Raw genomic sequence first — 22,829 nt, 5'->3', positions numbered from 1 at the left:
GACTGGCACAACCTGGGGATCACAACAACATACAGTGAAGATATCTGCCCTTCGCTTTACTGCTCTGCTGTTGAATACGCATGCCCAATGTGGAATACATCGCACCTGGTTGAAATAGTGGATGCAGCTCTTAATGAGACATGCCCCATTATCACAGGATGTCTACGCCCCACACCACTGGAGAAATTACACTGTTTTAGCTGGTATTGCACCGCCTGACATCTGCCGGGAAGAAGCAGCCATGAATGAAAGGACCAAGGGAGTGACATCTCCAGCCCATCCTATGTTCAGATATTAGCCAGCATGCCAACAGCTTAAATCAAGAAACAACTTCCTAAGACAGAGACACTCACAGGAACACCTCAGCAAGCCAAAGTCCAAAAGTGGCAGCACCTTAATCAGAGTGCACAGAAAAGATTCAGTGCCTTGGAAGGCGCTGAACAGACCGTACTCTGGCACCACGAGATGCAGAGTCAACCTTAAGAAATGGGGCTACAAAGTGGAGTCTATGACATGAGAGTGAGGAGAAGAGGAAACCACAGGTTACTACAATGTAACCTGCCACGTGCACAATGGAGGGCCTTCTCACAGTGACACCAGAGGCACTCTAAGTAGCCAGCTTCTGGTCAAAAGAAATTTAGTCTAATGCCAAGTTTTAAAAACGCTGTGTTTTTAAATGCATTTTAATTCGCTTCTGACACAATTAATAATTTAAAAAACCGCTCTACTGCTGGAGTGAAATTGGGGTGGGCGGCTTTCCCTTCCAGGCTGAGCAGGAGGAGAGTGAGGCCTTTGCATTGTCGAAGGCTTTTATGGCCGGAATCACTCGGTTGTTGTAGGTTTTTCGGGCTGTATGGCCATGTTCTGGAAGCATTCTCTCCTGATGTTTCGCCTGCATCTACGGCAGGCAACCTCTGAGGATGCCCGCCACAGATGCAGGGAAAAAGTCAGGAGAGAATGCTTCTAGAACATGGCCACACAGCCCAGAAAACCTACAACAACTCAGAGAGGGCTTTGCTCCAGGTGTTGCTCGCCAGGTGAAGAGAAACACCTGCTCTGCCTCCCCTTCCGCCACAGCCATTAAAGAGGCAGGAACACCGTGGCCACCCTAGAACATGCGCGGGCTACAGTGGGCCCACGAGACTCCTCCTCTCCGTGGATACCAAGGTCGTGGCGTCTCCCTCCTCACGGAGCCAGGTGGGCCGCACCCCTCCTCCTCTCCCTCCCTCCCTCCTGTCGCAGAGGCCTCTAGGAGGCAGGCGGGTCTCCAGGCAGGCAGGCAGGCAGGCAGGCAGGCGGCCTCCTTCGCTCGCGCCCTTGTTTCCAGGGGGCCTTGTTTGGTGCGACACCGCCGCAGCCTGCTCGCCGGCCGGAGTGGGATGGCGGAGGCGCCGCCGGGCTCTCGACGCAGCGCCCTGCCGGGGGCGGCCTAGGCACCAGGTACCCCAAGGCGGGAGGGGAAGGGCCGTGGGCGGGGCGTGGGCCGAGGGGAAGGAGGGCGGGGGGGCGGCCTGCTTGGGGAGGACTGCTGTTGCCTGCTCAGGCGGAGGGGCAGCTCCCCTTTGGGCCCGGCCGGGTGCCCTTGTGGAGAGCCTTCTGAGTACGGGGCGGGGCGGGGAAGGGGAGCTCACCCTGCCCCGCAGATACAAACCGCTGACCTTCGAGCCAGCCAGTTCTGCAGCTTAGCGGCCCCACAAGCCCTAGTGAGGCAGAATTGGAGAAGGGGCCTAGCTGGGCTCCATACAGGAGTTGTGCTACTGGTTTGGGTTTAATCAGGCACCCTCCAACTGCGGCCCTCCAGCTGTTTGGGCCTTCAACTCCCAGAAGTCCTGACAATTGAACAAGCCTGTTAGGGCTTCTGAGAGTTGGAGGCCCAAACAGCTGGAGGGCCGCAGTTGGAGGATGCCTAGATTAGATAATGAGAGATTGCTTCCGGACTTACGGTCGAGGACAGTTGTTGTATCTGGGCGTTGTTCACTCATATTGGCCCAACTGTCATCACTGGCTTCACAATTTACACACCTTTGCAAACTTTGGTTGGCTTTCTGTCACTCAGATGTTTTATGTCATTATATAAATTTATTTGAATATGGTTTGTTTAATTTATTGATGTTAGGTTCTGATGTTTTATTCTTTATTTATTTCCAGTATTTATATTCCACCCTTTTCACCCTGCAGGGGACTCAGAGCGGATTACAATGCACATATACATGGCAAAAATTCAATGCCAGTTAGACATACAACCTATATAGACAAACACAGAGGCAATTTAACATTCCAGCTTTCCGGCTTCATGAGGGTATGCTCCATTCCGGCCACAGGGGGAGCTCCTGCTTCCCCGTCCATTTGTGACACCGAGTCCTTTGGTGGAGTACTTCCTCATTCTTCTGCACACTGCTGGAAGGTTTTTTTAATGGTGTCATAAATTAGATTAAATCACCCTCCCCACATAAAGCCTAAATTTCCTACTTGACAGATGTAACTATCTTTCGGGCTGCAAAGATTGACCGCAAGCTAGACTAATGGCCAGAAGCTTACTCTGACCCGGGCTGGCTTCTAACTCATGACCTCTCAGTCAGTAGTGATTTTATGCAGCTGGCTATCAGCTAGCTGCGCCTCATGTTATTTTCATATGTGGAGTTATTTTGAATTACTTGTTAACATTTGTTTGTTTTATTGAGGCATTGAATGTTTGCTTTTTTGTATGTTGGAATCCGTCCTGTGTCCCTCTGGTGAGATAGGGCGGAATACAAATAAAGTTTATTATTAGTATTACTACTAATAATACTAGTTTTGAGTGCTGCAGGTACAAAGTGGCCACCTCTTGACTTGAGGTATTTTAGAATGGCAGTTGAGCTCCTTTGCGTAGTCTTAGCCATATGATCCCTATGGACTTTTCTGCTACTGGTAGAAAGGAGGACTACTACCAGGTATTTGAAACAAAGGACCTGCTCAATTTAATGCCTGTTTATTCTCCAGGAGCCCCCGGTGACACGGTGGTTAAACTACTGAGCTGCTGAACTTGCTGACCAAAAGGTCGGTGGTTCAAATTCAGGGTGTGGTGTGAGCACCCGCTGTTAGCCCCAGCTTCTGCCAACCTAGCAGTTCAAAAACACGCAAATGTGACTAGATCAATAGGTACTGCTCTGATGGGAAGAAAGCAGCGGTCCATGCAGTCATGCCAGCCACGTGACCTTGGAGGCATCTACAGACAGCAATGGCTCTTCGACTTAAAAATGGAGATGAGCACCACCCCCAGAGTCGGACACGACTAGACTTAATGTCAAGCGAAAACCTTTATCTTTTTTATTCTTCAGGAGTTACTTTTGGTTTTTAGGCAAATGCCATGATTTTGGTTTTCTGGTAGTTAAGTTGTAGCTAATCTGCTTTACAGTATTTTGTTAGTGCTCTCAGTGCTCTTTTAAGGCCAGAAAGTGTTCTTGAGAGTGGTGCTGCATCATCTGCATAGAGTAAGGTGGAAATATTTCTTTCCACAAGTTTTGGGAGGTGGAAGTCCATGTTGTCAAGATGATCCACCATGGTGTTGATGTAAAAGTTAAATGGTAGTGGGGCCAGGATGCAGTCTTGCTCGACACCTTTCACAGTTCCAACTGCATTGGTGAGGTGGCCCTAGGGGCTACATCTTATTTTCAGTGAGATCCCTTCATGGAGTAGGTGGTTTAGGTAAAGTAGTCATTGGTCACTTGAGGAGGTCGCCAGTTTTTTACATAGTTTAACTCGAAAGATTGAACTGAAAGCTGCTTTAAAACCTATAAAGGTCACACAGAGCTAACGTGTTATGGAAGGAGTATTTTTCTACAAGATGTTGTAATACTAGGCATTTGGTCTATGGTGGATTGGCCTTCCCCAAATCTGACTTGCTCCTTGACAAGTATGTCTTCTTGTTCCAGACAGTCCAGGAATTTTTATTGTAGATGTCTTGCATATATATATTGCTGATTGTATTGAGGAGGCTGGTTGGACTGTAATTTGCAGGGTAATTCCTTTTCCCTTTTTAGACATGTATAATTTTGTGAGACAGAAATTCAGTTTTACTACCAAGCCAGAAATTAAACCATGTTCTTATAAGAGATAAGGAAACATGCATAAATTATAATAATGAAATTAAGAAGGACACAACATATCTTATGACATTTTTTCATTTATATTTTAAAAAATATATCTAAACATATATATTTCCAAGGTTTTTTGTCATTATTATGTTTGCACAATACGTCTACACGTTTCAGACAATAATGTGTTGTGACACACAGTTTGGAAAGCTCTTGCATACACCATCAGGGATTTATTGGCACTCTCCCATCCAAGTACTTATCAGGTCTGGCCCTGCTTAGCTTCCAACATCAGATGGGAACTGGTGTTTTCTGGTATTTAGTAGTTGGATGGTAAGGTGAACCTATCATGGAGTAGTTGGTTTTTTTTTTGTTGGTCCTTTTTTTTTTGACAAAATTTGTTCAGAGGACATTTGCCTTTGCCTTCCTCTAAGGGTGAGAGAATGTTACTTGCCCAAAGTTAGCTAGTGGGTTTCCACAAGCAAACTGGGATTTCAAACCTGGTCTGTAGTGCCATAATCCAGAACTCAAAGCGCTACACCACACTGGCTTTTATTTGCTGTTATAGTCTCATAAATGTTCTCTATTTTCAAAGAAGGACTGCCAATTTCTAAGCAATTACCTGGGAAACGTATTTTTTTTATGAGGAGGAGGGATCAATGTATACTGGAATTGTGTCTGTTTATTTGAAATGTAGAGATTTTCCAACCCTTCTGATACAGCTTCATGGGGTGTAAAAAGTGGGGGAAAGAAAATAAAAGTAATAAATAAATAAAAAATCACTTTCAATTGTGCTCCTAGATTATTCCCACATACATCCACTTCCCCGACCCCTTCTCTTTATGCTGAAACAGACCAACACACCTATTTCTTTGAAACCCTCATAGAACAGGGAGTAATAAAACCATTGTTTACCAACAATTTAAATCAGGTTCCTTGCAGTGTTTTGCTTATGTGGAACATAAGCACCGGGATTGTGGCGCAGCTGGCTGAGTGTCAGCTGCATTAAGATCACTCTGACCAAAAGGTCATGAGTTCGAAGCCAGCCGGGTTGGAGTGGGTTTCCAACCAATTGTGTGTAGCCTGTTGTTGACCTTTGCAACCCGAAAGACAGTTTCATCTGTCAAGTAGGAAAATAAGGTACCACCTTAAAGTGTGGGGAGGCTAAATTAACAGATTTATGAGGCCATAAAGAAGACTCCAGCAAAGCATTCCAGTGGGGAAGCATGTGGGGAATGCGGAAGTGCTTTATCAGCGTCGCAGATGGACGATGAAAGCGACAGCTCCCCTGGCGGCCAGAAAAAAGTTAAATAGCCTCTGTGTATGTCAGTATATGTTTGTATGTCAAAAATTGGCATTGAATGTTTGCCATATATGTGTACACTGTAATCCGCCCTGAGTCCACTACGGGGTGAGAAGGGCGGAATATAAAAGCTGTAAATAAATAAATAATAAATAACATCAATGGAGAAGATGACAGTGTTGTTTTGGTGCTATTTATGTAGCATTATGTTCAATATAGTCTTGATTTAGAGTGTAGCATTATTAAGGTGCAAAAATGCAGTGGTGAAAAAACCCATTGGCTTCTATTTGAGCTGTCAGCAATGGGTGCAAGTCTTTAACAAATCGGAATAACAAAACAAGGAGTAATGTGATAATGTAAAGCAGGGTAAATGGACACTCACAACTGTTCCTGACTTTATAGTCCTATAAAAATTGCAATGTTTATTCCGTTATAGTTCTGCAAAAATATAGTAGAGGTCTGCAAGTAGTATTATCTGAATTGAACATGTTGTTACACACACATTTTCATCATGCACATGGACACCAAGACTCCTCAAATATTTATTCATCTTATACAAAATGTGTTTACACAGATGTATATGTATTTAGATAAAATTACTCAATATTTTGTGCATTCCACTGAATGTGCTTACTGCAGGGAACTCTGCATATGATAAAACTGGAAGACATGTAAATGTCATTGCCAAGAGTTAATACTTGAACACTTTTAATAGTCACTGTATCCAATGCTACTTTTTAAAAATGCAGTTTTGTCTTTGCTTGAATCAATAGGAGAATGTTGGCTCTATTGTTTAAATTTTCTTCTAGTCACAGGAAGATGACCAAACTTAAGGGATTTGAGTTCTGGAAAAATACACTGAAAAGTGCCCGCTTTGTGGTTGCTCCCATGGTGGATCAGAGTGAGTTGGCTTGGAGACTGTTAAGCCGCCGCCATGGAGCCCAGCTGTGTTACACTCCTATGCTGCATGCTCAGGTCTTTGTCAGAGATGCCAATTACCGTAAGGAAAACTTATATTGTGATGTGTGTCCAGAAGATAGACCTTTGATTGTGCAGGTAATAACAATTGCATGGTTTCTCCTTCAGTTTTGTACTCTAGAATATTATGAAATGCTACTCTGTAATAAATATTTTAGAACAATGGTTTACAACTACCTACATGATACAATATTAATTATAAAACTGCAAATCCACCCATGTGGGAGACAATAGATAATACATACTAATTGTACAAAGAGATCATGTTCAGTGCACAAACACTTCCCTATAATAACAATCTGACTGCTGCAAATGGATTTCTCCATGAAATAGAATGATGAGAGGCAGCCAGGATGTGTTTGGGTGATTCTTTTTTATTCTAACAATTTCTTCCAAACTGGAACTGTTGTCAAATTGGCTTGTTTTTGTGTTTATGCTTTGTCAACCTTCCTTTCGATGATGATGATGATGATGATGATGATAATAATAACAGCAGATATATATCTCAGTTTTCATTGTGGCAAGGAAGTAGCTGACAGATGTCTCTAGGAAACAACCTCATTGACACAGATTGTTGTGTACATCCGTGGCACTATCTTCCCATGTTTCTTAGGGAGGAGTTGCCTCACCACAATACAAGCTGGCATGGACAGTGATCCAAATAACATTGCAAAACAGTGTATTTTAAAAATACGGGATGGATTTCTCCATGAGCATTACAATGAAACTTGAAAGTTAAGAGGAATTACTGGGGAGAGTTTCTGGACATGGAATCCTGGTGTCTGGAAACTTTTTATCTGTCTATATTTTCATGAAGAAAACTTTGTAATGTAATGCAGGCAAACATCACAAGGTGTGTACTAATAAGACAGGAGAGTTTTTACTCTGTTATCTTAAATAGAATGACGATGATATTTGACTGTTCAATTATATAGTAGTCTATTTTATTCATATGTTTCTGGTATTTCGGTGTTGATATGTCTGATTTATTCTTTGCCTTTTATATACCTTTCACAGTTTTGTGCCAATGATCCAGAAGTGTTTGTTCAGGCCGCCTTGCTGGCTCAGGATTATTGTGATGCTGTTGACCTGAATTTGGGATGTCCTCAGATGATTGCAAAGAGAGGTATATGCATACTAGAATCTGAAATAACACAGGCTTATGTGGGCTTAATGTGGGTGTAAGGCCCATAAAACGTATTAGCATTGCTGAGTATGTTCTTTGGCAGCTGCAATCCAGATGAATTAGAGAGACAGTGCAATTCAAACATGTACTTGCAAACTGGGTTTAATGGTCAGTGCTGCCTGGGAGTCTGAGTTTAGAATGGCAGCCTTGCTTTCTACTACTGTTATAACATAAAACACACACCCATTTAATTCTCTTAATTTAAACTTCCTTTTGATTGCTTTACTGGGCTACTTTATTTCTTGGCTCCCTGACAATATAATTCCTGACAGTATTTCAGAAATAAAGAGAGCACTCTTTAGATGAGGAAAGGGCAGATAAGATGCTGAGTTGGGGTCCTGGGAACTTCAGTTGATGTGGAAAGTACAGAATTTTAATGGGAACTCCCTCTACTGAAGCTTTCAGTCTCTGCCAAGCACTAGCCCATTGTATTTCTCATATGAACTGTGAGGGAATAGCTTATCTTTTAAGTAGGATCTAGAAAATGCAGTTCATTGTCCAAGTAGAAACATTTCTGTGAATCTATTTAACTGTGGATGTTTTTAGTAGCCCACAGTAAATTATTTCATTTGGCTGTGTTTTTAAAAATACTTATTTATTGGTAGGTCACTATGGAGCATTCCTACAGGAAGAATGGGACCTTCTTCGGAGAATGAGTAAGTCTCTGAAGCTCTTGAGAAGCATGTAAATACAATAATTGTCTGGAAGAGTTAGTGTATATGGATTCAGCTTTAATCTTTACAAGAAGGCATTGTCTTTTAGAGGTGAACTGTGGCACTTTTTAATTAATATAGAAAGTTGGTGAAAAAAAAGAAAGCAGAGCTGGCTAGTTGTAAGAATAAAGAGAAAAATAAATAAAAACTGTCTTTGGGGTACAATTTTATTTATATGACATAAGGTTTTATAACAAAAGATCTCATTGTTGCTCATATTAAACTATAACTGATTTAAAAACAGTGGAATGAAAAACAGAGGGGAAAACAACTTAAAATATATAAATTTAAACTCAAATATATCAATTTAAAATCAAAACACATCAGGAAAAAAATCACACATATGTAAGGTAAAGTTTCAAGCTTTAAAAGTCTGAGAATAGAAAAGTCTTCACCAGCTGCCAGAAAGAAATTTGAGTAAAAATAAACAAGGCCTCTCTGAGATGGGCATTCTTTAAGGGCTGCCGGTAGCATGGAGAACCCATAACTCTGCAGCCACCTGCTCCATATCAATGGGACACCCAGAGATGGATCTCAGATGAAGATCTCGAGGGCAGGATAGATTTTCAGCCGAGACAAATGCTCCCCGTGCAAAAGAACACATGATGGTGTTCAGCCTTTTGTGCTTTTACTTGAGGAAAGATCATTTTTATTCTTCTGGGTAGAATCCCAACATACTCCCATCAGGGTTACAGTCAGTGAAACAGAGGCACAATTTCCAGTGAAAATATAATTTCCCCTTTCTTTGGTAGCAATATCTACCATGCTTTAAATCTGATCCAGAAAGTTTCCAGGAGATGTGAGGAGGAATGAGAGAAAACTGCTTTCCTCTTTCTGCCGACATAAGTCTTCTGTTGTAGAAGGGAATTCAGTCCTCTTTTTTGCTTGCTGTTCCATTATGTAGTAGGCCATGTAGTTTATGCAAAGCAGGGAGAGAAAGCAGTTCTGCTGTTTAAAGCTCTGTTACAGATTATCAACAAGTGATCTTTGTCTTGTTTTCCAGTTATGTTGGCTAACGAGAAGCTCTCTGTTCCTATCACATGCAAAATCCGTGTTTTCCCAGAAATTGCCAAGACTGTGAAATATGCCCAGTTGCTGGAAGAGGCTGGTTGTCAAGTAGGGAATCTACTGTTCCCTGTTACTTTGCATTAATTACAGGGCTCTCATGTTCTTCAATTTTAGTAGCTTATATTCCATAAAGAGAAAGGATGAAGTAAGATACGTATCTCCTAGCAAAGTTAGGACCAGAAATGAGGCGTCCTGATTGAGTTCATTGTACTGAAACAAGTTGGAGGCTGGAAGCTTTCACCTGTGGAACAGTACGTTCTGAGAAAATAGATTGCTGCTGGGGTTTGTCACTGAACCGAAGTTCAGTGAAGAAAGTGAAAACAAAGACATCACCGCCAGTCCTACTAATCTGTGTGCATTTTTATAGAAAGCAATAGATCCACATTCAAGTTTCATTTTTTGATTGAAATTAAAACAGAGTTCTTACAACATAGGCTTTAGTTGTGTTGTTTGAAGACACTCCCTTGCTCTTAGTAGAACATTTGGTGTTCAGAATGTTTCAGGTTTGAGGCTTCACAGTTGAAAATGGGAGGATTGCCATTTAATTTGAATCCTTACCCAGCATTAGAGGCAGAGAATCATAACACAAAGAGCATGGGGGAGGACTGCACATTTTCTCATATATTCACTTCATGCACCTTGAACAACAACTATAACTCTGTCCTAGCTCCTGACTGTCCATGGTCGCACTAAAGAACAGAAGGGGCCTCTTGCAGGTGTAGCCTCCTGGGAGCACATACAGGCAGTGAGGTAAGCTTCCAGTTGGCAGCATGGTGATGTGAAACAGTTTTTTTTAAAATCATGTTACCAAAGACTAAGACTAAACCCATGCAGCTATGGACACATTGACACTAACCATGTATTGCAGCTTGAAACTGATTGTAAACTACAGGAGCTATAAAACACACTCCACTAAAGTATGCTGCAATGTATATTAAAGTGTCTAAAGTGAATCAAGCCAAGTTGGGGGAATGGCCAAGTTAAGCCTCTTAACACATTTCAGTGAGCCCTACTTCTAAACCACATTGCACATTGAGATCAACTCTGCAGAATGTGAAGGCACTTTAAAGATCCTCACCTGCACTAGAATGCTTTGTGAAACTGGAATGAGTGCTGCCTAAAAACACCCCAAGGGCATAGTTGGGCAGCAGAGGGCTAACTGACCATCTGTGATGGGTAATTGATTTACCTTCACTGCTAATTATCACTTTCCTTTCCACTCCCCCCCCCCCCCCCGCCCATGCCTCTGGAGCGCTAGTGCACATCTTGCTTGGAAATGTGAAAAAAATAGTGCAGATTCTGGAACCAATTTGAGGCTACCATCCATTGTTAAATGTAATCCCCTTCCTGGTCTCAAACCTGTTTCAGACATGTCAATCTAATCATCTGCAGCAAAACCAGCTTTCCCCAAACCAGATCCAAACTGACATAAGTGGTCAGTTTAGGAGTGCCCTAATTAAGTGGTTCTTAATTAGAAGTGATATTGACACTTCTATCACAGTGATAGAAGAAAATGTTTTTAGATTTGCCTTGCTCTGGATTTTCTTTGCACTTATATTTATTTCCTTTTTTTGTCTACCACTATAGAAAGGCTGTGAACATCCCTGTCTTTGCAAATGGAAACGTACAGTACCTGAATGATGTGGAAAGGTGTATTCAGAAGACAGGAGTTCAGGGTGTCATGAGTGCAGGTAAGAGAGCTTCTCCTTAGACACTTTTAAATTACTCTGTTCAATGAAGCCATAATAAATTCTAGGTCCACGTCATATTAATTGACCTTGCTTCAAATATAGTTGCGTGATTCTGCCTCTTAAAACATTACTTTAAACTTTGGGGAATTATTTATTTTATATCCTGTCTTTCTCCCAGTGTATAACCTAAAGTGGCTTGCTTACAGCATACAGTTGGCCCTCCATAATCCATAAAATCTATCCATGAATTCAGCCATCCACAGCCTGAAAATACCACCCCTCTAAAAAAAAATCCAACAAGTAAACCTTGATTTTGCCATTTTACAGCATTGTATATCATGGGACTTGAGTATCCACGGATTCTGATATCCATGGGTAGTCCTAGAACCAAACCATAGTGAGAGCAAGGACCTACTATAAAACAAATATAGATAAAACAATGTATAATACAAAGCATTAAAATAAATAAGCAATCCTGGGTCCTTACCAGATGTCCCTATGACAGTGATGGGGCTGAGAAGAACCCTTTCCTGAATGATATTAGAAGTCAGGCAGCCTCACATAAGGCAAAACAGTCTTTCAGATAGTCATAATCAGCCCTTTGAATTGTACCCCCAATCAAACCAGTTTGAATAGACAGTGCAGGCTCCATTTCAGTTCCTTGGCTGTGGTAGCTGACATGAGTAGAGTGATAAGATAGTTACCTAGACATATGTTTATTGCTTTTAGTTAATTATGTTATATATTGCTTTTGTATGCATATTGTTGCATCGAATTTTGCCAAGTTGTAAGTCCCCTTGGGGTGAAAGAGAGCGGGATAGAAATGTAGTAAATAAATAAATAAATTGATTTTAAGAAGAGGAGGTCATTAATTTGGTCCAACTTAGTTCACATTAATAGATAAAAGTTTTCCTTTGACCTTGGTCTGTGTAAAGTAACAGTGTCGATCAAGAACATTGGCCATACATGTAATATCCACTATGATTTTAGCGGAAGGTGGAACAACACAGTATGAGACAGACATTTGTCTAACTTTGGGCACTTGAAGGTTGAGTTATGGAGGAATTTGTTGTCTTTTGAAATTATTTATTAAACGTGTAGTGGTTGTCCAGGAAGTAAAGCAGGAAAGGTTGCCTACCGACTAGTGTAATGGTTAGAGCTATGATCAAATCCATACTCAGTTACCCTGCAAATGAATGAGCAATAGAGCATTGTGGCATTCAAACTCAAATGTGTTTAGAAACTCAAATTATGTTCTTGTCATTTTTTTCAGATTTCAGAAACTAAATTAAAATGCTTAATCAGTTTGAATGATTGGGGGCAGATGCCAGTCTTGGTAGGCTCATGTTTCCAAATCCGAATTTGCACAGGGAATGCAAAAGGAACATTTAGGGGGAGAAATTGGCAGGTGATGGTGGACCTTAATTATTTCTCTACCAAAAAAAACTCCTCCATCCCTTCTCCTCCCCACACGGGACTAATCGCTATATCCAGCTCAGGAAAAGAGTGTAAAAAAGCACACAGATTAGAATTTAGAAAAAGATGAAACACAGTCTGCCCTGCTGCCATTTCCCCCTAGAATTGCTCCACCACCATCCGCCCCAGTGTGTTAGCATTATGAAACTAGCTCCAAAATCACAGGTGTAAAACAATTAAAATCTTACTTCTGGCTCTTTCTTCTCAGAGGGCAATCTTCACAATCCAGCTTTGTTTGAAGGAATAAACCCTGTAGTTTGGGAGATGGCTGAGGAATACTTGGAAATAGTACAGCAGTACCCTTGCCCTCTGTCCTATGTCAGGGCTCATCTCTTTAAGCTTTGGCATCATACGTGAGTAATTGGGTTGCTTATATCCCCTCATATGACATTCTGTAAGCTAAGAAGGGCATATCAGAGCTAGGCCCATCTAAAGAATACTGGATTTGGGATCTTTTTGATGGGTGAGCGACACAACTAACGTTATCTTTCCCCCAGGCTGCAAGTTCACCATCAGCTGCGTGATGAATTAGCAAAAGTGAAGTCACTGGATGGACTTATAGCTGTTAACCAAGAACTGAAGTTACATTGCCAGGTACTTCCATTTACATGCATTTGTGATGGATCCCCTCTCAACCCCATAGTCGGTAACACTTTTTGTTCTCTCACTCTTCTTGATCCCTTGGCCCTCAAGAACCTTCCCTAGATTATGTATTGGGCCTCAAGATGAGCCCTATGTGGACCAGTGGTTGTGATATTCTGTTGATTCTCTGAGGTATCCAGGATCCCTATCAAAACTTAACAGAACAACCAGGCATAGTTTAAAGAAAAAATAATCAACAAACATAATTTGTTAATACACAATTAGATCAGACATTAACCCCTGAATTGTTTGATTATGAACAGTTTCCGCAAACACCTATTCAATTCTTCCCCCCTTTGACTGTCCTGTCTCTATTACAGTTTCCCCCATCTCTGTATCCTCTCCTTCCTATCCCTCTAATGCTTTCCCTGTCTCTAGGCTACCCTTTCATTATCTCACTGCAAACTTTTCCCTATCTGCCTTCTGTTAGAGACAAACCCCTGCTTTGTGTCCCTTCTTCCCCATAGACCCCCCACCTCTTCACAAAGTTCCCTCAGCTGTGATTGGCTAGCATCAGTCAGAATGGTCCAGCTTCTACCTTCACATCATTATTTTCCTCCATGGTATGACCTAACATTGTACCATCAGCTTTGAGCCACATGCCATCTTTATTTCTCTAGATTGCCTCTAAGCCCCAACTAAGCGTACTGCTTTCAGAACAAATGACAATGACAACTGGCTGGAGTGCTATTATGGACTGATTATAAAACATTCTTCTGACCAAAGAAAGACAAAGAGGTTCTGCCACTGCCTGGTAGACTCAGATGAAGGGAAAATGACAAGGAGGAGTAAAAACATGCAGACAGGTGCTGTGGTTGTGGTGACAAATATGGGAAGACAGTAGCTGGCATTAGGCAGAGAAGACAGTACGGAGTGACATGGGATAGGAAAAGCATGTCTGTGTGTGTGTGTGTGAGAGAGAGATATTGATATTGAAGGAGTGTGTGAGTGCAAGAGTTTGCTCAGCAATTCTTGTGTATTCAAGTTTTTAAAACCTATTATTTTAATTCATGTTTGCTCTCTGTGAATTGGCAGTAACAATGAATGGCTTCAGACAAAGCTGAATTTGTCGTTATTTCTTATTGTGCTCACAGAAAGAAATAGCACAATTGAAGGAAGGAGAGAATCCACAAGGAGGATTGCCATTCTTCCATTGGATTTGTCAGCCATATCTCCGGCCAGGGTGAGTCTCTGTATTGCAGTGCAATGTGTTGCACAAAGTCATGCAGTTAAGCCAATTACCTACAATCTTTGAATGATAGCTTAGCAAACTTACCAGTGTGTAGAGGCCAAAGATGAGTTCCTTTTCACCATCTCTGGCAACAAGTGGGGGAAATCAATTGCAATAGAGGTGATGATGATACTTTATCCTCTTTCCTTTGAATGCCCATCTTGTCCCCGCTTCCCCTCACCCTTGTATGGTGAAATATGCATATAATTTACCCTTCAATTTCATTCTGGATTTGAAGATTCCTTCCTAAGCCTCAAACAAAGAATTTTTTAGTCACACATAGTGATAGTTCTTTCTGAGATTGGTTGGGAGGCAATAATGTAATTTTGCCATAAATGGACAATATCATTTTTAAGAAGTAAGAGATTCTTTTTCTCAAGAACAGTATGTGATCTTTCCTGATTAATACATAGGGAATATTTTCCAAGGAGTCTAAAATCCTGAATATTCTACCAATGTAGATATGGGACATGAATCATAGAATCATAGAGTCGGAAGAGACCTCGTGGGCCATCCAGTCCAAGCCCCTGCTAAGAAGCAGAAAAATCCTGGGTAGTCTACCAATACTTTCATTACCTGACTAGCTCATAACTATTGCTTCATTTTTTCCTTCGAGTACCTATATAATGCTTCCCAGCAGAAGTTGGTGGCCTAGGCTCCCCTGCCAGCCCTGGCCAGTGTAATTGATGACAATGGATGCTGGGAATTGTCATCCAGCAATGTTTGGAGAGCAGCATTTTGCCCACCCTTGCTGTTTTCCATATACTACTGGTGTCTATAAAAAAGAAAGCACTTGCTGCCTTATATTTTTAAATACTGTGGTGTTTAACCTTCACAGGCCCAAAGAGACATGCAAGGAAAATGGTACTAGTAGGATTGAAGGCAGTACACGGGGAAAGCGAGCTTTGGAAGATGAGGAAGATGGGACCTTGGATTCTCTTTCAAAGAACAAACAAAAGAAGAAATTAAGAAATCCTAATAAAAGCTTTGATCCATCTTTAAAACGTAAGATGTAGGGCTGCAATATTTCATTGTTGTGATAGATGTACCACTTCCAAATTTATTATTATTATTATTATTATTATTATTATTATTATTATTAACTTTATTTGTACCCTGCGAGCATCTCCCGAAGGACTCGATGCGGCTTACACAGGCCGAAGCCACAAACACAATACAATAGAGAACATAACAAGTAATAACAAAGCAAATCAAAAATCAAAAAAGCAAATCAAAATCAAAAATTAGCGAGACAGCAATAACAATACATCAAGACATATTAAAACTGGTTCGGCAATTTGTCAATGTGTCAGGAGTTGTGATAAACCCCAGCCATCTGTGCCCCTAAAGCAAGGTGTTTAAGGAGTATATACTTTTTCGTAGAATAATATCTTTGAAAGCCATCTAGAAATGTTCTCCAATAAAACAAGGTGCAGATTTATGGCTCACACTGCTTTAAACCAGAATTTATTTATTTTTTACATGAGCTTGCTTGCTTAAAAGGACTTGCTTGCTTAAAATTGTGCACTCTTGTGATGTTATATTAAATTCCTTTTGATCAATTAATGTTCTGGATGAATTAGATGGCAGACTTTCAATATATCAAATGGCTTTTTGAAAAATAATTTTAATGTAAACATGGTAGAAAGTACATTGTAGAATGGGCCTTTGCTTTTGTTGCACTTAAACAGGAAAGACAGCTTTTACAAAATATGTTTTTCTTTGGTGGAATTATATAAATTTAATCAAATAATGTGGCATTTGACAACATAATAAGTAAGTACATATAAAACATCCCTTATTTCAACAAATTCAAAATATGGTACTTCAAAATCACAACCTGGCCACATGGGAGGCTGAAATAGTAACACCTTTTTTAGAAGTTCACTGTATTTTGTTCCATGTACAAATAATTTAAAATATTATCTAAAACTACCTTCAGGCAATGTGTATAATAGATATACAGAACATAAATGAATATTATATTTAGACTTGTTGTCCCAGTATATGTGAATACAGGTACACCAAAAATTCCAACCCCCCCCCCCCCAAAAAAAAACAAAAAAAAAAGCCAACCTGAAACCCTAAACATTTCTGGTCCCAAGCATTCTGGATAAGAGAAGCCCAGCTTGAACTGTATTTCATCACACAGAGGAACATTCAGCACACATTGCCCAAGAGGTCCTTAATTTGGCGACAGCCTTAATTATATGCAGAAATTTCTTATTCCAAATTGCATAGGCAGCACCATGGGAAATTTGTTTGTCACACCTTTCCCCTTATGTGGCTGATAACCTTTTGTGTACAGAACATAAAGGTCAAAAATGTTGTAGAATATTAGTCAGAAAATGCAGATTTTCAAGTAAAGTTGTTGTGACTCCTAAACCTGGTAAGTTTTGTTTAGAGTTGTTTTATGGTATCAGCCACTGTAGTGAAAGTTTACTTTGAATAATTCGTTAAGTGCAATCCCTGTTTTCTTCATTTCTTTCTGAATAATTTTACTTAGGCATTGGATTATTTTTTTGATCTTCAAATTAAGAATTCTAACTTCAAGGTATCTGTATTGGTTAAAATCCCTTTGCTTTGTTATATTTTCTCCTATAAATATATATTTCAAATTGTCAATAACTAAAATATAAAAAGATTCCAGTTTGAACTATTAAATGTTTTTCTTTCTTTCAGCTAAATATGCGAAATGTGATCAGTGTGGAAATCCAAAGGTAGGTCTGTCATCATCTGTTTCTCTTTCTGTTGATACTAATACCTTTGTCATCAAATACTAAGTAAGATTACAATTACTATTATGTATTCTTATGATAGTAGGAGTGAAACTGCTGCCCAAGGCAAAGCTTAAAGCTTGAATTGCTTTGTTCTCTTTTCTCAAAAGAGCAGTTTGTTGGTTAGCGCTTTATTGCTAAGTACAATCTGTTACAATTGTTACAATCTGAAATGCTAGTCTTGAAAACTTTCTCGAAAGGAATTGTCTGCCAACTGAATAATACCACTTAAATCTAGAATGCATGCCTTTTCCCCATAGACTTCTGCATACATGCCTCTGTCTGACAGAACGTCATTAGACTACTAGAATTAAGGGTGTTGTTTGGAGCTATAACATTACATGTTTTATGATCCTGCTCTTTGTGCCATATGTGTGTGTACATATACACATATACATATACATACATATACATATATATATGATTGTGGTTTGCTTTAAGTAATTTCAGTAGTGGATGGCATATTTTGGTCACTCAGCAGTTAGCTGTTCTGGTCTTTGGTGATGAGCTGCCATCTGCTGGGCAGAATCGTTTTCCATTATATTCTGGGCTAGACTGTATTGTACCGAAAAGAGCTGAAAATGTGACTCCCTACCTCCTGTGTTGTCTTTATAATTAACTGAATACTTTTCCTATTAAACTTCTAAAAGTAGATAATAGATTGTTTACATATTTTTAAAAGGAGTGTGATATCACTAATCATTTTTTTATTTTGTTTTGTTTTTTGTTTTGCTCCAACAAGGGTTGGATAAGGATGCTAAGAATAGACAATAGCATCAGTAGCATGGTCTCTTCATAAGTTTGAGAGACTACGGTGCACAACAAAATAAATTTATGATGAAAGCAGTTGAAAAACTGCTAAAATGTCATTACGGTCAGTCCATGCCCCTATCACCAGCTCTCATTCAATGATAAAGGCATCCTTTATTTGACACTGTCAGTTCTTGAGGAGTTTTCCATGCTGTAGCAAGTGCAAAATCAGAATTTACAAGTATAGAGTTAAACGTCAGAACACCCCCCACCCACCTCCTTCACAGAAGACTTTTTGCCTAATGACTAAATGATATTTTTGAGGCAGTTTTCTTGTCGTAGGAGGCAGGAGGTTGGACTGGATAGCCCACAAGGTCTCTTCCAACTCTATAATTCTATGAATATATGCAGTTTTTTGCATCCCATTATACATTGGTTCACATGCTTTTCTTCTACCCAATATACACAGTACTCTAGAAAGGATGTGATTAGAACCATTGTCTGATCAAATTGCTGTTGTATCAGAGCTTCCTTTGATATAGGTTGGATGGATTATTCACTTGGGTTAGGACATTTGCCGAGGCAGTGTTACATACATAATAGACTCTAAATAGATTAAATTAAGAAGGAAAAAATGGAATTAAATGAAAGCTCTGATACTTCATTGGATAATATTTGGTTATTTTTATTCTGTTGTTTGCAGTGTTTAGTTCAGCCTCTCATCGGAACAGTTTCAAGAACAAATTCTTGAGACAGAGCACATGGTATTATGGCATTTCTAGAATTGTAAAGCCCAATAATTCTTCAGAAGGTTTCATTGTTGGACTTTCCATTTAACACCTGAACTTGGGAGCATTCTTTTCCTAAGGAAATCTTTTCTTTTTTTCATGTGAAAGAATCGCTGCACAATTTTGAGGGCTTTGTGTTTGTTTCATATCCTGGTTCAACACCAAGGCAATATTTTATCATAAATATTTCTGTGTCACCTTAGATCAAACACTAACATATAGGAAACACTGCATGAACACCAAGCACAAAGTAGCTGCACACAATAACATCCTGCGGAAACTTATTGGCAGCACATGGGGAGCAGACCCAAAATTAATGAGAACATCAGCCCTGGCCGTGTCTTACTCAACTGCCAAGTGTGCCTACCCTGTTTAGCATAAGTCTGTCTACGCGAAGCAGGTGAATATAGCATTGAATAAAACATGCAGAATAATCACAGGATGTCTCAAACCTACATCTGTTGATAAACTCTACAAGCTAGCTGGCATTGCCCCCCCCCCCCCCGATGTGCGACAGGAAGTTGCTGCTAAATGTAAGAGAAATAAGGTTGGAACACTGTTAAAGCCATCCACTACATGACTACCCCCCCCCCCCCCCAGCAACAGCAAGAGTATCCCTCTGGGCAGCTAAACCAGAAAATCCCAATTGGATGACCCCTACAAGGGTCTTCCTCCAGGGGCAGACCAAGAATGGGCAAACCAAGAACTACCTCTGAGGATGCTTGCCATAGATGCAGGCGAAACGTCAGGAGAGAACATGGCCATATAGCCCAAAAAAACCTACAACAACCCAATGATTCCAGCCATGAAAGCCTTCGACTATACAAGAATGGGCAACTTGGAAGTTTCTGAACAGACTCAAAAGTGGAGTGGGCAGATCAAAGGACAACCCGTCAAAATGGCACTACCTAAAAGAATCTCCTACCTTGTGTGACTGTGAAGCACAACAGACAGCTCCGCATCTGTATGCTTGTCCACTATGCCCTGCCCCATGTACAGAGGAAGAATTGTTGGAGGCTGCCGACAGTGCCGTTGCTTTTGCCCGTTTTTGGTCAAAAGATATTTAGCCACTTGTATTCCTATTTTTATCAGTTTTATACTAATTTATGCAATGCTTTTGATACAAAATAAATAAATAAATCATCCCATCTATTGACATTTTAGGATTCCAATGCAAATATTAAACCTTTTTTTTTCTTTCTTTTCCCAGGGTAACAAGTGTGTGTTTAACATGTGTCGAGGATGCTGTAAGAAAAGGGCTTTTAGAGAAACAGCAGATTGCCCAGGTAAATACCGTCCAGGCTTAATTTCCCTTATGAGGTGAATACTTGTAAAAGACAGATTTTTCAAACCATTGAATATTTTGCTGCTCAGAATATTAGTAGTTCAAGAGATATAAAATCTAGGTTATAATTAGGTTTGCCTGATTGAGCTTTTAAGAAAAACTAGCAATTTCTGAATTTACAAAAATATTAAGAGGGAACGTTTTTCAGTTGCACTTTTTAATGTTCATGGCAGAAAATAAGTAAGCAAAATCCATATTCAAATTCTGACAAGCCATTGAAAAATTATACTTCTTTTACAGAGCAGCAGTTATTCATTAATTGAACTTTTATTGTTCTACTAATATTTATGTATTATTTAATTACATAATAATTTTCCATCTCCTTTTAAAATATTTATTAGTCATCCTTCCCTATTTCTAATCCTTATGAAATGTTAGTATTTTGTTTGTTTTGGATTCTCTTAAGGCACTGCTCAAATGTTCTAATGCATGTTTTCCCAATAATACACTATTAGTATTTGTTACAAGCAGTTGGACAGTGTTAATGCTAAACACCACAATACATTGACCAGGCATACACAGAGAGAAGCCCTTCCCAGTTATCATGGTTCCACACTCTTTAGGGCTTTAAGTGCTATTATCAGTACCTTTAATTCAAACTGTAACCAGAAAGGCAGTCACTAAAAAGGTCCAGGAAAATCAGCAAGCTATCTTTTGTTCCCAAAAAGTTGTAGGTCATGGCAATGAAGGCCTTTTTGATACTATCTCTGGTCTAAAATGTATTCAGATAATCTCTTTTCTCCAAGAATGCCTGGAGTTCTCCAGTCACCACTCATGCATGCATCTGGACCCAAAAGAGGTATTAGCCAGGGCATGGCAGTATTCCTGTATCTAGAATCTTGGTTGGAAGAAACTCCATGGGTCATCTAGTCCAACCCCCTGCCTCGATGCCTCTGGATCTTCTGTAAACCAAGGGAAATTATGGTCAGATATATATGCAAAGCCTAGATGTTGAAGGCCCACAATGTGTCAAATAATCCACCTAAAATAATCCATTGTGAATTCAGGCCCATTTTCCTAAAATTCTATATCACATTCACATTCTATATCAAATAAAATATAATATATAAAACTTTATTTATACCACGCCACCATCTCCCCAAAGGAATTCAGGGCGACTAACAAGGCACTCAAGGTGCCACACATAAAATAGAAATACATATCATCAAACAATACACAATTTGACTGAATACAACAATGAGAACATAGTTCAATAAAATTTCAAATTTTAAAATGTCTAAAACACAGTTATACCTGTAAGTCATTGGGTCTCTTCAAACACAAGCTAAAGTGCCAATAACAATGGTTAATGTCATCACATGACCACAGTACATTACTCCAGGTCAAAGTTCTATGTAAATAGCCATGTTTTTAGGCTCAAACAGAAGGTACTACCCACATCCACACCTATTTTTTAAAAAAGTTTTGAAACCTCATATAATTATAATAATATCACTTGTATATTGGGGGAATTTTGATTCTCTAATTGCCATTCCCAGTAATATGCCTTTCCCTTATGGCTATACTTTCTAGTTAACCAAGACACATTTTCTTTTTGGTTCTTTAGGCCATGGGCTGCTTTTTAAAACCAAACATGAAAAAAGTCTATTGTGGAAAAGTGGGCAATCCAGCCTGGAGAAGCTTGAGGAGACAACACAGGAAGCTGAGGTAGAGGAGGCTCTGTTGCTAAAAGAAGCTATTGATGGTGTTGCATGAGGCCTTGGTACATCCTCGTGGATTTGCGAACCGGCCTCCGTCTCCCCTTCTGGGCCAAAGAAACCCCTGCTTCCAGAACACAAGAACGTGACGCCACAGATCAAATGTGAGAGGTTTTATTAAGGAAAAAATTCTTTTCTCAGGGAAATGTCCTGTAGTGGAAATAAAAAAGGATGCAAAGAAAGCTTTTTCACAATATGTTTAAAAGATGTCAAAAGACTGAGCCAGGAGCACCGGCCTCAATATGCTGCAATGGGGACAAATTAAAGATATGACTTGCCTGTTTAAAATGTTGTGTGTGGTTTTAAAATTGGCAGATGAATCTTTGATAGAAGAATAAAGGCAGCATTGAAGATGTAGGGCCACACAAGTGAGGAGTTCAGTTGAGGTCAGCATTCCAGAATAGGCTGGATGATTGCTGCTCTGAGTAAACAGTTGTGCTCTAATCATGAGCAAAAATAAGTCATGTGAGTCTTCTGACCTAAACAGTTGTAATTCCCTAGCCCCGAGGTACTAACAAAAAACAAGAAATAATTTAGCAAAAATCCTACAGAACTAGGCAAAGCATCAACTGGGAAATGTAAAATTTATTAGCTTTTTAGCACTGTCATGAATTAAGTGAAAATACAATTTAATCACTTTAGTTGAAATTTTCCAAGTTTGGGAGCAAACCAGCCTTGAAGCAGAAGCGTTGACAGCTTTTGGCCTGCCTCCATGCCGTGTCCAACCCATTGCCTGCAGGAGCGGCCAGTCCAGCCACTTTTCTGTCATCTGCCTATGGAATGGGTCTATTCCACTTCTATGCCAACATGCTAGCACTGAAATAGTGTCACGAGGTAGGATTTTCCTCTACCACTTTGCCCCTTACTTTCTTGAGCCCTTTATTTTATAATTTTTAGCAATATTTGCCTTAAAAATTAACCATTGCTGGAACTGTGAAATTGCTTTAAAAGTAATTTTAAAAATGAGAGAGCAGCAGAAGCGTTATGAGGCTATTTGGAGGTGCGGTCATGGGACCAAGCATTGGCAAATCAGCACAAATCTGCAAATGAAGACAGTTGTGATAACAAGGCCTTGTTATCCAGTGCCAGT

At 40.0% G+C, this 22,829-nt stretch overlaps 1 protein-coding gene across 2 annotated transcripts; it reads left to right on the top strand.

The window, feature by feature from the left end:
- The first annotated feature begins 1,092 nt into the window (after positions 1-1,092).
- On the top strand, positions 1,093-22,027 carry DUS1L (dihydrouridine synthase 1 like). Of its 2 annotated transcripts, none has more exons than XM_060764836.2 (14): positions 1,093-1,197; positions 6,186-6,432; positions 7,372-7,480; positions 8,146-8,196; positions 9,257-9,369; positions 9,989-10,071; positions 10,909-11,012; positions 12,697-12,841; positions 12,986-13,082; positions 14,225-14,313; positions 15,200-15,366; positions 17,044-17,081; positions 19,887-19,962; positions 21,589-22,027. In XM_060764836.2, the coding sequence occupies exons 2-14, from the start codon at positions 6,196-6,198 to the stop codon at positions 21,735-21,737; spliced, it is 1,458 nt and encodes a 485-aa protein (XP_060620819.2). In that variant the 5' UTR covers positions 1,093-1,197; positions 6,186-6,195; the 3' UTR covers positions 21,738-22,027. The 2 variants fall into 2 exon arrangements, with proteins under 2 accessions (XP_060620819.2, XP_060620818.2); XM_060764835.2 differs by lacking the exon at positions 1,093-1,197 and adding an exon at positions 1,283-1,440.
- The last annotated feature ends 802 nt before the right edge of the window (positions 22,028-22,829 follow it).

This window comes from Anolis sagrei, chromosome 2 (genome assembly GCF_037176765.1).
Source record: "Anolis sagrei isolate rAnoSag1 chromosome 2, rAnoSag1.mat, whole genome shotgun sequence".
NCBI classification, from domain to species: domain Eukaryota; kingdom Metazoa; phylum Chordata; class Lepidosauria; order Squamata; family Dactyloidae; genus Anolis; species Anolis sagrei.
This window is presented reverse-complemented; position numbering and strand designations above follow the sequence as displayed.